We start from the raw sequence: 14,911 nt of genomic DNA, 5'->3' as shown, positions 1-14,911 counted from the left end.
AAAGAGTTTGGATGTTATTCACTTGGGAAATGTCTATAGGGTTTGAAGTAGGAGTGTTAGATCTGATTTCTACTTTTGCAGTATCTAAAGAGACCAGAATTAGAAGTGGGCAGCAGTGGCTACAGAGAGACCAGAAAGGAGGCTGGTACAGCAATGAAGGGGAGAGATAATGGTGGCTTGAACTGGGTTATAAGCCATGTAGATGCAGAGTGTTGATCAAATTCTGAAGGAACAGCTGTGAAGACTTACAGGAGCGTCAAATGTGGTAGGTGAGGGAAAAGGAGAAACAGGACTCAAGAAAAACTCTGGTTTTCTAGCTTGAGTCATTGAAGAAATGATAGTGCTATGTACTGAGATGAGGGAGCCTGAGGGAGGCCTAGGCTTGAAGGGGAAAAACAAAAAACAAAAAAAACAAGAGTTCAGTTTGGGACATGTTAAGTTTGAGATTCCTGTGATACATAAAAGTGGAGATATGAGAATAGGTAGCTGGAATATAGGCGTTTGGAAACGCATAGAAGAGGTGTGGGTAGAATGCAAATTTGGGAGTTTTCTGCATGTAGATTACATTTAAAGCCAAGAAAGTGATGAGTTCACCTGGGTAAAAGAGTAGAGAAAGAAGACAAGGCCTGGGACTGAGTTGGGAAGAACTGCAGTATCTAATGATTAAGTAGAGGAGGAGAAGCCACAAAGCAGGGTAAGAAAAACTGAGCAGAAATGTAATTGGAGAGTCAGGAGATAGTTACAGAAGCCAACGTAGGTGAGCATTCCAAGAAGGAGGGAGTGGTCAACTTTGTCTAAAGCCAGTGGTGAGAAGTTGAATATGATGAGGACTGAGAGATGACCTTAAGATCATTGGTTACCTTAACAGGATTGACTCTGTAGAGTAATAGATGTGGAAACTGGATTATAGTGGTTTGAAGAGAAAGTAGGAATGAAGTGGAAATAATGTGTGGAATCCTCTTGAGCAATTTTGCTATGAAGGGGAGGACAATGGAGCAGTTTAAGGGTAGTGTGGAGTGGAGGAAAGTGGTTTCTGTTTGTTTTCTTAAGGATAAATGATTTCCATCAGCACGCTGACATGATTCTTCAGAGGTAAAGAGATTGATGATTTAGGGAAGAGGGTGAATGCCCAAGTGAGCAAAATCCTTGAGAAGATACGACGGGATGGTACCAGAGCATAAATGAATAGATCTGCCATTGATCGAAGAAAAGAAAGATCCTCCATTTTAATAGGAGGGAAAAAGGAATCATGGGTACAGATACAGACAGGGTAGAGTGTAGATTTGGTGATGGTCAAATGAGGGAGTTCTCATTTGATGGCTTTGATCTCTCACTAACATATGGGAAAAGGTCATTAGCTGAGGCTTATTGAGACAAATGGGAAGGTGAGAAAGGTCACGGTGAGAAGAGGATCTATGAAACAGTCATTTCAGAGAGTGAGAAAGTGGTAGCCAGACAGCATTGAGAGCCCTTACCAGATGTGAGACCATGAATATACAGTGAAAGCCATCTATCCAGTTATGAGATTTTTCTTCAGCTACTCAGATGCAGGCATGGAACATGCATATGGTTGAGTCCATCAAGGAGTGAGGTTTTGCAAGGTGAGTATAACAGAGGAAGAGGAAGCAAGGCAGTTGGAGGTGTTTGCAGAGAATGATAATAATGATAGATCAGGAGCTCTAATCTGGATATGAAGCAAAGTGAAGATAAGGAACTTGAAGGAGAATAAGAAAGTGAATAATTAGGGGCAAGTGCTTAGGGAAGACATCTCTGGGGAGGTAACATTTAAGCTGAGACCTGAAGGTTGAAGATTCAGCTCTAAAAAGAATGGAGGAAGAGATTTCCAGGAAAAAAGAAATACCAAGTGGGAAGTGAATATGTGATCATAATGTGTTTTGACTATTCCTACAGTAGGAGTCCTTGTGAAGGTAAACTGGTAGGGCAGATGAGGAAGTAAAGTGGGAAGTTGTTGAGGGAGATTGGGAGGCAGTACACTATCTGATCATAGCCCAAAATCTAGGTGTGGCAATGGAATGACTGAGCAAAGGGGAGGAAGCAGTTGTTGGGGACCTCTTTATCACCCTGTGAATGTTGAATTCCAATGATATCAAAAGTTGGAGAAGGGCATACCCATTTGAATGGCTGCTACAAAGAAAGAAAATAGGAAAAAATAGAAAACAATAACAAGTGTTGGCAAGAATGTAGAGAAATCTGAACACTCGTGTATGTGATTAAGAATATAAAACGGTACAGCTACTGTAAAAAATGGTATAGTGATTCCTCAAAAAAAAATACTGGTATAGAAATACCATATGATCCAGCAATTCCACTTCTGAGTATATATCCAAAAGAAGTGAAGGTAGGGTCTCAAACAGATATTTGTACACCCATGTTCACAGCAGCATTATTCACAAGAGTCAAAAGGTGGAAACAACCCAAGCATCCATTGACAGATGAATAAAATGTGATACATATATACAATGGAATATTATTCAAGTTTAAAAGGAATTCTGACACATGCTACAACATAGATGAACCTTGATAACATTATGCTAAGTAAAATAAGCCAATCAGAAAAGGACAAATATTATCTGGTTTACTTATACAAGGTTCTTAGAATAGTCAAATTTATAGTGACAAAGAGTATAATGGTGGTTGCTAGGGACTGGGTGGAGAGGTGGGTGGGGAGTTTCAGTTGGGGATGATAAAAAAGTTCTGGTGGTTGCACAACAATAAATATACAGGCCTACATTGGGAAGGAAGGTGAAGAGCACTTTCAGAGAATAAATTAAGGATATAGGGGAGTTTGCTGTTGACTGAGAGTTCCACAGGGTGCAGTGGAAGGGTTTGAAGGGAAGAGAAGGGTGGCATTAGGGTATGAACACACTACTGTGGAGATGAGAGTCTGGGCTCTGAGGGATGACCAGCAGTGAGTAGGCTTCTTTGTGATGGTAACTGAAGTTAACAGGCATTCCAGACCTTTTGGGATGAGTCTCCCATATGGAGAGTCGACTTAGAGGCATGTAGGAAGTCTGTTCTGGGACTAGGGTCTCCGATATGTACCCTCTGGGGTGGGGACTCAAAGGAGGCTGCTCTGACAGACAGCACTGGGATAGCCCTCAGTTCACTTGCTGAATCATCCCACTGAGACTACTCATCCCCTGCTGGGTAACTGCTCAGTCCACAGGTGCTTAGCAAAAATTGTGTAGGAAAATTAGTTCTGGAGTTGTTCAGACCCAGGTTAACATGATGGTTCCACCACAGTGTATATAGATGTGTATCCTGGAGCAAGTTGCTTAGTACTCTCCCAAAATCTGTTTTCTTATCTATAACATTACAGTAATACCATCTACTCATGGGTTGTTGTGAGGCTGGAGTTAGGCAACATGTGGACAGTATCTAGTGCACAGTGAGTCTTCAAGAAATGGCAGCTATTGTTTTCTGCACTGTCCTTCCTCTCTTTTAGCATCTTCCTTGTCTTACTCCCAGATGTTATGAGTCCTCAGGCTGCTCTTCTGCTGACCAAACTTTTCAGTAGGGCTAAATAGTGCCATCATCCAGACATTTCTATTCTTTCCCCTAATACAACCTTACCTGTCTTATTTCATATCCATTTAGGGCCTTCTGTATTCTCTTCTGGGGTAAATCTGATTCAGCCAGTGAGTCCTCTGCATGAATTTATGTGTCCTTTCTCCAAGATAGCATTTGTGGTTTTGTTTGTTTGTTTGCTTGCTTTTACTCTCACCCGAGAATATACTTTAATTGATTTGAGAGAGGAAGAGAGAGAGAGAGAGAGAGAGAGAGAGAGAGAGAGAGAGAGCTCTCCAACCAACTGAGCTACCTGGCCAGGGCTAGCATTTGTGTTTAATGAGGCCTGCAATGCCAAAACCCAACCTTAATAAAAGCACCTCAGTTCTGCCACCTGATCATGGCTCTCTCATTATCCGAGAATAACATTCTTTTAGATCCTTGCTTCTCAAAGTGTGGTCTATGGGCTAACAGAATGGGCAACACCCTGGAATTTGTTAAAAACTCAAACCTTATTCCAGACCTACTGCATCAGAATCATTCTAGCAATACCCACAGGTGATTCATATGCACAATCAAGTTAGAGCAGCACTGCTGCAGTAAGGAGCAGCTATCTAGCCAAAGTGAGGGCTGTTTTACAGAAAAAAAGAGTTTGTGTTTAAGCTCCTTACAAGAGGGCTCCCAGATCAACTACTTCAGAGTCTGGGAGATGGGGCTCCCATCCCTGCCACCAGGAGGAAATGGCATCTCCTGGGGTTCCAGCTGCCATGCTGGATCCCTGGAGCTTCTGGGAGAGTCAGGCTCCTGTGATTGGAATCAGAGGGCTAATTGGTCCCACGTGGCTCCAAATCTTGCCAGTTGTGAGGGGAGTGACAAGACTCCCCAAGGAGCCAACCAAATGTAAAGAAAAAGGAGCCAAAGACTGATTCTGATGCCTGGGAGTCTAAGCTGCTACTTTTCTATTTTTCTGCCCAAAAGTGCAAGCAAGGGAGAAAGAAAGCATCAGCTCAGAACCAATCCATCTTCTTCTCAGTTCACTTGTCCTTTAGCCAAATTCTGCCTAGCAACAGTCATCACTGTGAGCTCCAGCAACCAGTCCCTCTTTGGACAGTTTAGAGAAGGGATCAGTTTAGCCCACAGAGGAACTGGAGGCAGGGCATCCACAGGGAGCCAGGCTGGGTCAGCGAAAGAGCTGCTTAGAAAGCAAGGGGACAGTATTGTGGAGCTGTCTCTTAGAGGCAGAGTTGATGGAGGAAGGGCCTAGGTCAGCCGTGGGCAAACTACGGCCCGCGGGCCGGATCTGGCTCGTTTGAAATGAATAAAACTAAAAAAAAAAAAGACCGTACCCTTTTATGTAATGATGTTTACTTTGAATTTATATTAGTTCACACAAACACTCCATCCATGCTTTTGTTCCGGCCCTCCGGTCCAGTTTAAGAACCCATTGTGGCCCTCGAGTCAAAAAGTTTGCCCACCCCTGGCCTAGGTCGTATGAAGTGGGTGAAGTTTATCTTGAGCTCTTTTTCTCTGCTCCTCTGGCCACCCTGAATAATGCTAACAGTAATATCACCATGTCTGCATCTGTATGATATGTTTAACCTTCCAAAGTTCTGTAGCCATGATCTCATTTTATTCCCCCAACAATTCTGAGTGAACGGTATCAGAGACAGATTCATTAGGGTGTGGGCTGGCCATCCAGACCTGGCCAGGATTCAGAGTGCTACTGGCCACAGGGTGGGCCAGCCCTGTAATGGAGACTCAGTAGACAGAGATTCCATGCTCCTGACTTGGATGTAACTGGGAGTGCTGAGATTGTGGGCCTTATCTGAGAGATTTGGCTCCAGCTGAGCTGCTAATGTGCTTCACCTCCATGGGTCACTTCTTCCTCACCTACCTTGGGGGCTGAGATGGAGGAGAAGCAGTCATGTAGCCTATTTGGTAGGACAGAGATTGTGAGGAGATAATGGATGTGAAAGCACCTTTTCCCAGATGAGGTAATAGGTGTAAAAATGAAAACAACCACATGGCTATAAAGAGTTATCATTAGGCAAAAGAAAAATGCTAGGCCTTTACCAGGGTCACTGACTAGAGAGGGTAAGCCTAGCACAGGGTGAGAGGATACTTTGGGGGATCTTGGGTAGTAAGGGGACAGAATGAAGGCATTGTCTGCTGTAAGACAAACAGCAGAAGAAACTAGCAGGTCCTAGAAACAATGCTGAGTGGGGTGGGGGGACCGTAAGTTTTGACTGCTTCATAATTTTGTTCAGAGTTGCCCTATTTGAAGGGACCAAGCCAAACATCTTTCAAATTCACATTGCCTATTTCCCCCAAGAGGTAAGCCATGTGACCTGTAGACAGCTGAGCTCCTGTCATCCATCATTGCTTGCCTTCAGTGTCACTCCCAAGTCTCTAGGCTCTTAGCAAATTTCAGAGGGACTGAGCTGCAGACAGAAAAATGCAAACCCCAGGAGGGAAGGGACAATTCCCATTTGCATTGTAAAATGGCCTTCTGGTCTGTCAATGGGGCGGTTTCTTTGCCTAAGTTGTCTTGGAAGGCCCAGGCTATGTGAGGAGAAGGCTGCTTGCAGAATTTGGGGAGGATCTAGTTAGGGACAGTTTGTCCAACCCAGGGACAAATGTGCTCCAGTCACATCTGGAAACATGTCTGTTGTGGCTGCGGGAAAAATAGCTGGGTCCACTGTGGGAATATAGGGGCTGCCCATGCACAGAGCTTGGCTTCCTATTTCTCTTTCCACCACTTCCCTTTCCTGTCTTAGCACAGTATCTGTCTGTTCCATGGAGCCCTCTCTAATTACTCCACCCCCTTCTCTGAATATACAACTTGGATCTCAATGCTGGACTTCATATACTATTCTCAGTAACCACTCTAATTCTCTTATTCAGTGTACACCTGTCCCCCCCCCCAACCCCCACTACACTAGAAGTCTTTGATGGCTGAGTTCTGTAACTTCTCTTGTGTCCCCTGGAGCTCTGACTATCTGAGTAGGCATTCAATAAATACTTGTTGATGCATTAACATGAGTCAAAACAGTAAAGCAGAACACTTGTGTCACAAAAGGCTCTTAGCTGGTTCCTCAGGCTCCAGGAGCATCTATTTTCATCAATATTAGTGGTACCTAAAAGCCCAATGAAGACTGGAGTGCCCCCAGTTTCAGAAAAAGAAAAAGACAAACTGAGTCTGCAGTGGCCAGGGCTCTGAGCTCAGAGCAGCATTGAGCACTCCCACGTGTGCCTGGATCCTCCTTGCTGGTGTCCCTGCTCCCCATGCCACAGGCTGCACAGCCTGGGAGGCTCGCATCCTCCAGCCTGCCCTGGCTGGTGCCTGTGTCAGAAATGAGCTGGTGTCATCCCAAGAAGAGGCCCTTTTTATGCCAATAAGGTCAGATGACAGGAGGCAAAGGGCTCATTTCAGAAGCAGCCCCGGGGGTGAGGCAAAACGGCAGCTGCAGGAAGATGTTCTCTGGCTCCTTTCAAGGCCAAGCTCCTGCCTGCCACCAGGAGCAGAAATGATAGAGACACCACCTTGAAGCCACCTTATCTGAACCCCTCTCCTGGGAAGGTGCCTATCCAGGACACCAGCCAGCCATGTTCTAGCTTCTGAGTGACTTTACCTTAAAAAGTGACGATTTATCTTACCAGTGTGGGAGGAAAGGAGCCAGTTTCTGAATTTACCTTCAGGAGGCTTGACCTCATCCCAGCAGCCCCTCTGGCTCCTTAAGGAGTGACAGATAGATCCCAAGCCAACTTGTGTTCAGATAAAGTTAATGTGGCTGGATTCAAATCAGCCATGGCCTGACTTCATTCCTGAGTTATTTTATGAGAGCAACAAGCCCAGGACTATGAATTTCACTTTTATACAATTACTTTTAATCCCCCACCCATAAATAGTCCTAAAGTTTCTCTCTAATTATCAAATTTATGTCCTGATAAATGACCTAATTGCTTGAAACCATTTGCTATTGAGGAATTTGGTATTCTTAGCTAGTCAACACTCTCATAGTATCTGAACCTCCCACTTCTTTTACAAACCGTACACTAGTTTGATTAATTAGCTCCTGGCCTTCTGTATCTTGTTCAGAAGGGCTCTGCCTGGAATCTTAATTTTCAAGAATACACACCCTGAGGCTATGGAACTCAACCCATTTGTTAGGCCAAAATGATGGAGGGTAGAGTGGTGCCAACTCAGGGAGCTCAGGCTCTGGGTCTCTTGGCTCTTCCACTTCCACCTGCCCTGCCCTGCCTGTTGGCCATTCGTTCTCCTCTTTACCTCTTTCCCTGCCACTGTCACCCAGTGCCCTCACCCCTCAGGGATCTTCATTTGAACACTTCACTCAGATCTATCCTTGCCTGCAGTATGCCTCACCCTGGCCCTTGCTGTGGAACTTTTATAATGTTCTTGTACAATTCTGAAGCTTTAGTAACTTAAGTTGTGGGTATCAAAGAGCCATCTGTAACCCCTCCCAGGTGCTGAGACAGCAATATTTCTTCTCCCAACCCATCTGAGGTTCAGGTCTGCTGGCAGCCACAGGGCACATCTCCCCTTCTTGCCCACAGGAGCCATTTTCCAGTTGTTTCATTAACTGAAATTAGTTGGTATTATGTACAATTGCATAAGGCAGTAGTCCTGAACGTTAGCCCATTTCTTTATATAAGCCATCTAAATAGTTTATTGTTATATATGACCTAAGGGATATTAAAGTTAAAATCACTCAAGGACTTCATGCAGGTACTCCACATTCTGAAATGACTTCACTGTCCTTTCCTACTTGCCTGTTTTGTAGTCCCTTTTCTCAAAGTTTCAGTTTCTCTTAGAGAGCTAACAGCCAATTCAATGAGTGGTACCAATTAACCTTCAGAATACAGTGCGGCCTTGACTTACGAGTGTCCTGACTAACCAGTTTTTTGAGATACCAGCTGTCTCTCGGCTGATTTTTTGCATTGAGTTGATAGAGTAATTTGAGTTAACGAGCTCCTTAACGAGCTCGGTCTCAGAACAAATTAAACTCGTAAGTCAAGGCCCCACTGAAACACCCTTCCATTTAGGCTCCTTCTAGAGTCCCAATATCTTGAGGAAGGGACTGACCCTAATGTCAGGCTCTGTGGCACCAGTGTCCTCTGTTGGCTCTGACCCTGTATGTAGACAAATGGCTTCTCCTTTCTAGAGTCCTCTTTTTCCAGTCTGAAATAGGAGGCATTCATTGCCTCTGCTGGTTCCAGAGGATGCAGGAAGCTAAGTGTGTGAACTCCCAGGTGCCATAGCCAGCACCCTAATCAGTGACCTTCCCAGCTGCTTCTGAGCTTTAGTTGCCTTTGCGTCTTGTTTTGCTCCCATGTTCCCCTTCCCTTAGTCATGTGATGCAGGAAGAGAGCGCAAATGATATGGAATGTGAGCAGCTGCCAGCAGAGACACTGCGACAAGTGACCATTCACCGAGACCCTATATATGGCTTTGGCTTCGTGGCCGGCAGTGAGAGGCCTGTGGTGGTGCGATCTGTGAGGCCAGGTAGGTGTCCCTCAGGGTGCTCCCCTGGCCTGGGCTCCTATCCCCCAGCACCCATATATCTTCCCAAAGAGCAGAGCTCCTGAGTACAATGTGTTGCCAATGAATTAATGAAGAGTGGGTGAAGACTTGCCAGCTAATCACTGTGTAAGGGAGCTGGTCTTTTAAGACTGATTGGCACAACCCTTTCAGCCTGCTTGGGGCCCTAGGAAGAGGCTGCAGTTGATGGTTGAGTAAGGTCTGGGTCTTAATAAAGCTTTTTATTTGTATAGAACCTTCACAGAAGAGCCATGCTTTGGATGAAAATTTTAATTTCAATTCAACAAGTATTTATAGATTGCCTACTCTAAGTCCAGCAAGGTTATAGGGAAGTACATGACATATTTTCCATCCCCAAGAATCTAACCATCTGGCTGTGGAGACTGGTACACATTCATGAACTAGGTCAGTCATTGAAGACTGAAATCAGAATACAGATCATAGGTGGGAGAGGAGAGGGGAGGGGAGGAGAGGGGAGGGGAGGGGAGGGGCGGGGAATGAAATCTCTGGGTGCCATAGTAACAATAACAACAGCTACCATTGATTAAGCACCTACTGTGTGTTTTACATAATCTCGTTTAATCCTCACAACCAAGCCTGCAAGGTAAGTAATAACATTCTCATTTTGTACATGAGGAAACTGAGGCAGAAAGGAAGAGAAATGACTTGTCCAGGGTCACTTGTCTAAAAAAACAGCAGAGGCAGGATTTGCACCTGAGCCTATCTGATACCACTCAGGGGAAGCAGGGCTTGAATGAGGCCATGTGGGATGAAACAAGGGAAAGCTCCACCTGAAGTGTGAAACACCATCATGAATGAAATGGGAAAAGGCCTAAGCACTGTTTTGTTCCAAACCTGCTAGGCATTGACAGAAAAGACAGACAGAAAGTAGCTTTGTTCCTGATTTGCTGGGCCTGAGGCTTTAGATGTTTACAACAGTTTCTCGCTCAGTCAAGAGGAGCAGCCAGAGTACAAACTGGTCTAGCAGAAATTTGATGAATTTTTCAATCCTCAAAGGAAAACAAAAAAAGATTTTTGTAAGCTCTCTCTTCAACTAGAGGGCATAGAGAAAAAGCAATTCAGTACAGGAGTTGGTGGCTGACCTCAGGCTCCTGAGTCAGTCATAGAGTTTGACAAGAGGTTTATGAATTTCTGATCAGAAATCAAATTTGTCCTGGGTAAGAGGAACCACATAAGACTTAGTAACAGACCATCAGGAGCCCAAGCCCCTTCTTTCTCTTCAAATGAGACAGAATTCACAGGGCTGAAGGAAGCCCCCACTTCAAGTGGTATAACAAAGAGGAAGGGTTAGAGGAGTGGAAAGAGGAAAACCACAGGCAAGAGCCACAGGAAGCCATGGGTCTGACAGGCCCAGCCCAATGAAGACTTGGGCTGATCCACAGAGCTGTTTCTGGACTAGGTGGTTCCCAAATGCAGATGACTTATTTGGTATTTAGAAAAAGACAAGAAGCATCCTACAGAGAAATGATTATGGCTGAGCATACCAACAAACCATTCTGTGAAAGCAGTAGAAGATTGATACTATCTACCACTGCTATCAGAGAGTTGAGTTTCATAAGAACCATTTCCACTAAAAGGAAGAAAGGGAGAAAGGAAGTGAGAGAGTAGATAGAGTGGCCTCCACCTAAAAGATTGGCATTTGTGGTAGAGATAGATAAAAGGAATAAAATGAGTTGCAGAAACTGTCCCTGGGAGGATATAATAATGGACATTTATCAAATTCTTACCAACATCAATCAACTGTTTTAAGTATTATATATTCATCTCATTTATCCTCCCAACACTCTTATAATGTATTATAGGTCCAGGTATTTTCCCATTTTACAGATGAGGAAAGAGATTTGGAGAGAGATTAAATGTCTAGTCCAAGGTCACACAACCAGTGAATGGCAATTGGGATTAGAGTCCAGGTCTGACTGGCCGAAAAGTCTGCTTCTCTGCTCCTGAAGTCTTTGAGTACCATTGTAGTTGGAGTCGTGAAACCTGCTGGCTGAGCCTGCATAGCCACCCTCAGAACACAAGCTCCATGCTATAGAGCCATTGGACTCTGTGCTCAAGTGATAATAGTTGCTTGTTTTTTTGTTCACGTTTTTGGAATTTGCATAGCACACTATTTTGTAGAGAGAGGGAGCAGTTGGTATCTAGTCCTTTTAGTGGACACAAACAAGAGTCCAGGCTGTTTTGATATTGGGATATGTCATTAAACATTTATTTTAGGTTTGAGTGAGCCTGTGTCTGACTTCTCATTCTCCTTTAATCTCTGAAAAGCTTTTCTTCAAAAAGATTTTTGCTAAACAACAGCCTGTATCCCTCTACCCCCACCCTTTACCTCAACCTAGAAAGCACATCCCTCAAACAGATCGGCTTTCTTAACCTCAACAATAGAAATGGGAATGAGAAAAAACAATTTCCAACTGCCCGTGATGTAAGGTCTGTGCCTCTCCCCCCTCATATATTGGAGAGGAGCTTCCCTCAGAGTTGAAAGAAAATAAACCCTTTGGGTTTTTTAGTGGATCCCCTTGTCTCCAGGAAAGTGAATGCCTAAATCATTACAGAGCAGTGAATATGAATATATTCAAGTAAGGAGATTCCTCCTGTCACGTGTACCACCTCCAGTAGTCTGGAAGTCATTCCGTGTGCCTGAGCAGAAGCCTCCTGGTGAAGTGAAAGCTTGTGTTACTCTTTAGAACCAAGCCAGGAGAGCAGTCATTAACCTAGTCTCAGGCCTTTGCTATCATACCACTCCCAACCAAAGGAGGTCCATTTCATTCTTTTTCTTCAGTCCATTGCCCTCCATCTGCCACAGGCAGCAGTGGCACAGAGCTCAAAGAGCATTCCCACCACCGGCACCATTCCGTCTACGCTGTCTCCTATAGACCTCAGCACCCACTTCAACTTCCTCAGACGCTGGTGACTCTCTTAGACCTGTGCTTTCCCAACAGTGGCCCCAAGCCCTCATGCCTCTCTCCTCTCCTCTGCAGGAGGCCCCTCTGAGGACAAGCTCCTGGCTGGTGACCAGATTGTGGCTATTAATGAGGAGGACGTGAGTGAAGCCCCAAGGGAGAGGTTCATAGAACTCATCAGGTAACAGAGGCCTTCTGGGCCTTGGCAGGAGCTGAGCACTATTCCTTCCCATTCCCCACCAGTGGCATAGGGCTACCATGGTCCTCCCTGGCACTGAGAAATGACCCCTTCCAAGAACAGTGGCCCTAGCCAGGGCTTCTAGCTACCCAGGACTTCAGGATCCAGCCCTTCTGGAACCCCAGGGGTCATCATCACACACTCTGGCTTAGCCTTCTGCATTGATGTGAGCAGACACAAAGAAGAGCCTCCTGCCAGAGCTCACCTCTCACCTTCCTCATCACTACTTATCTCACTGAAACCCCTTGATTTTTTATTTACTGTGCAGTGGTACAGACCAAGTGACCAATGAGAACCAAACATGTCATTAAAAGAATGCTCTGAGATAAGCACAGTGTGAGCAAGACATTGTTTTTCACCTCTCTACCCTGTCTAAAATAAAAAGCCAAGGAGAAAATCCAAATTCCTGGCCAGTGGGTTGAGGAAGGGAACCTATCATTATGGATTTTACTCATGGTGTGTGTGACCCCTTCATGCCCTCTATAGATGGGGGCAGGTGAGAGAGAGAAAGGAGTATCAGGGGGCCACCATCATCTGTACATGGGGGTAATCATATTGGCTTTTCCTTTTCCTTACACCATACACACCACATACCACACACATCATGCTACCACAGCTCACACACACCATACCCCCACCATGCCACCACATACCACATATACACCACATGCACATACCATTCACTCCACATACCACACACACACATCTCACATACCATGCCATCACGTAGCACTCACACACCACATACCACATATACACCCCATGCATAGCACATATATAGTCACACACACAACATGCAGACTACATACCCCCATACCATTCCACACAAACAACACACATTGAACATGCCACCAGCTAATACACACATAACACACACCATGCAAACCATGTAGCACACACACAAACACACCATGTCCTCACATAGTGCACACACACCACAGAATCACACTATGCCACCACAAACTATACACACACCATGCACAATACACACCATGCACACATATAACATGCCACCACATTACCATACAAATAATACATTACACACATACCCATATCTACCTGTGTCACATCCTTACATGCATACATATATATACCATACACACTCCCCTACCTCAAACTCCCATGACATGCACACATACATACCAACCACATACCTCCTTGCATAGATTTGTTGATAAGAAATGAGTGTACAGAGGTGAAGAATTTAAATTCTATGGGCTAACCTCTGTTTAGGGCAGTGATGGCGAACCTTTTGAGCTCGGCATGTCAGCATTTTGAAAAACCCTAACTTAACTCTGGTGCCATATCACATAAAGAAATTTTTTTATATTTGCAACCATAGTAAAACAAAGATTTATATTTTTGATATTTATTTTATATATTTAAATGCCATTTAACAAAGAAAAATCAACCAAAAAAATGAGTTTGCGTGTCACCTCTGACACGCGTCTCATAGGTTCGCCATCACTGGTTTAGGGTATCTTGGCTTATCTCCCCAAATGGAACCATGTGCTGGCTCTCTCACTCTCTTTCTCTGCCTTATGTAATCTGTTCCATATCTGCCTCCATCTCCTTCAACCCCTCTTGGTTCAGAGTGTTTTTATCCCACTCATCTTTCTTGTTCTCCCAAAGCCCACCTGTCTCCAAGCCCCTGCCTCCCATTCAAAGGCAGACTTAGTGCCCTGTGTATTGAACAACACCCTCTTACTAGCTCTGGAGGGGTTTGGAATGCTGCCTCTTTTTTAAAAATGTATTTTATTTATTTTCTATGTTAATCCTCACCTGAGGATATTCTTCCATTGAATTTTAGAGAGTAGAAAGGAGAGAGAGAGAAATATCGATGTGAGAGAGACATATCAATTGGTTGCCTCCCACAAGGGCCCTGACCAGGGCTGGGGATCCGTCCTGCAACCAAGGTACATGCCCTTGACCAGAACTGAACCCAGGACCCTTGAGTCTGTGGGCCAATGCTCTATCCACTGAGCCAAACCGGCTAGGACTGGAATGCTTCCTGTTGAAGTCTAGAGCAGGCCCTCCTTGACATGCTCCCCGTCCAGCTCAATGTCTTGAAATGTGTCTGGTTCCTAAAGGAGCTTTAGTTTGTCTCTTCTATAAGTTCAGTTTTCCATTGTATTCCCCACCCTCCACCCTTCTCCCTCTATTACCACACCAGTATGAGGTGAGTTCTTTCAACCCCATCAGGACACATTGGGGTTCTTCCAGCCCAAGCCCTCAGAAGCCTTTGCTTTGCTTCCAGTGGATATCTTTGCACCCTAGAATGAGTTAGCCCAATTTTGTGAAGGAGTTTAGAGCTCCTTCAGGTCAAAATGGAGCTTTCTCATTTGATAACCTCAGCGGCTAGTGGATCATTCATTCATTCAATAAATATTTATTATTGAGTGTCTACTGTGCACCAGATACTGTTCTACGGCACTGAACATACAACAGCGAATAAGACAGACAAAATCTATGCACATTAGAGTTTACATTCTGGTGGAATGAAATACACTATAAACAATAAACATGATAAGTAATTGTACAATATACTAGAAGTTGATGAATGTTATTGAAGACTAGAAAGTGGATCAGGATAAAGAGGATCAGTAGTGCTTGGCCCAGAAGAAGTACAGGATGCAACTTTAAATAGCATAGCCGGTGTCT

At 44.5% G+C, this 14,911-nt stretch overlaps 1 protein-coding gene across 5 annotated transcripts in view; it reads left to right on the top strand.

The window, feature by feature from the left end:
• The window catches only part of FRMPD3 (FERM and PDZ domain containing 3), an 86,884-nt gene that overhangs the window by 7,364 nt on the left and 64,609 nt on the right, over nucleotides 1-14,911 (top strand). For 2 of the 5 annotated variants that reach the window (XM_059678917.1, XM_059678920.1), the window contains exon 2: nucleotides 12,091-12,193. The exons of 1 other annotated variant lie outside the window; for it this stretch is intronic. Coding sequence is in view for 1 of the 4 variants with exons in the window: in XM_059678916.1 (XP_059534899.1) it covers nucleotides 8,905-9,052; nucleotides 12,091-12,193 (251 nt within the window). In the remaining 3 variants the exon portion in view is untranslated. Of the gene's footprint in view, nucleotides 1-8,897; nucleotides 9,053-12,090; nucleotides 12,194-14,911 lie in introns of those variants that run through there. 2 more of the 5 variants (XM_059678916.1, XM_059678918.1) reach the window with 2 other exon arrangements.

Source organism: Myotis daubentonii, chromosome X, assembly GCF_963259705.1.
Source record: "Myotis daubentonii chromosome X, mMyoDau2.1, whole genome shotgun sequence".
Taxonomy (NCBI): Eukaryota; Metazoa; Chordata; class Mammalia; order Chiroptera; family Vespertilionidae; genus Myotis; species Myotis daubentonii.
This window is presented reverse-complemented; position numbering and strand designations above follow the sequence as displayed.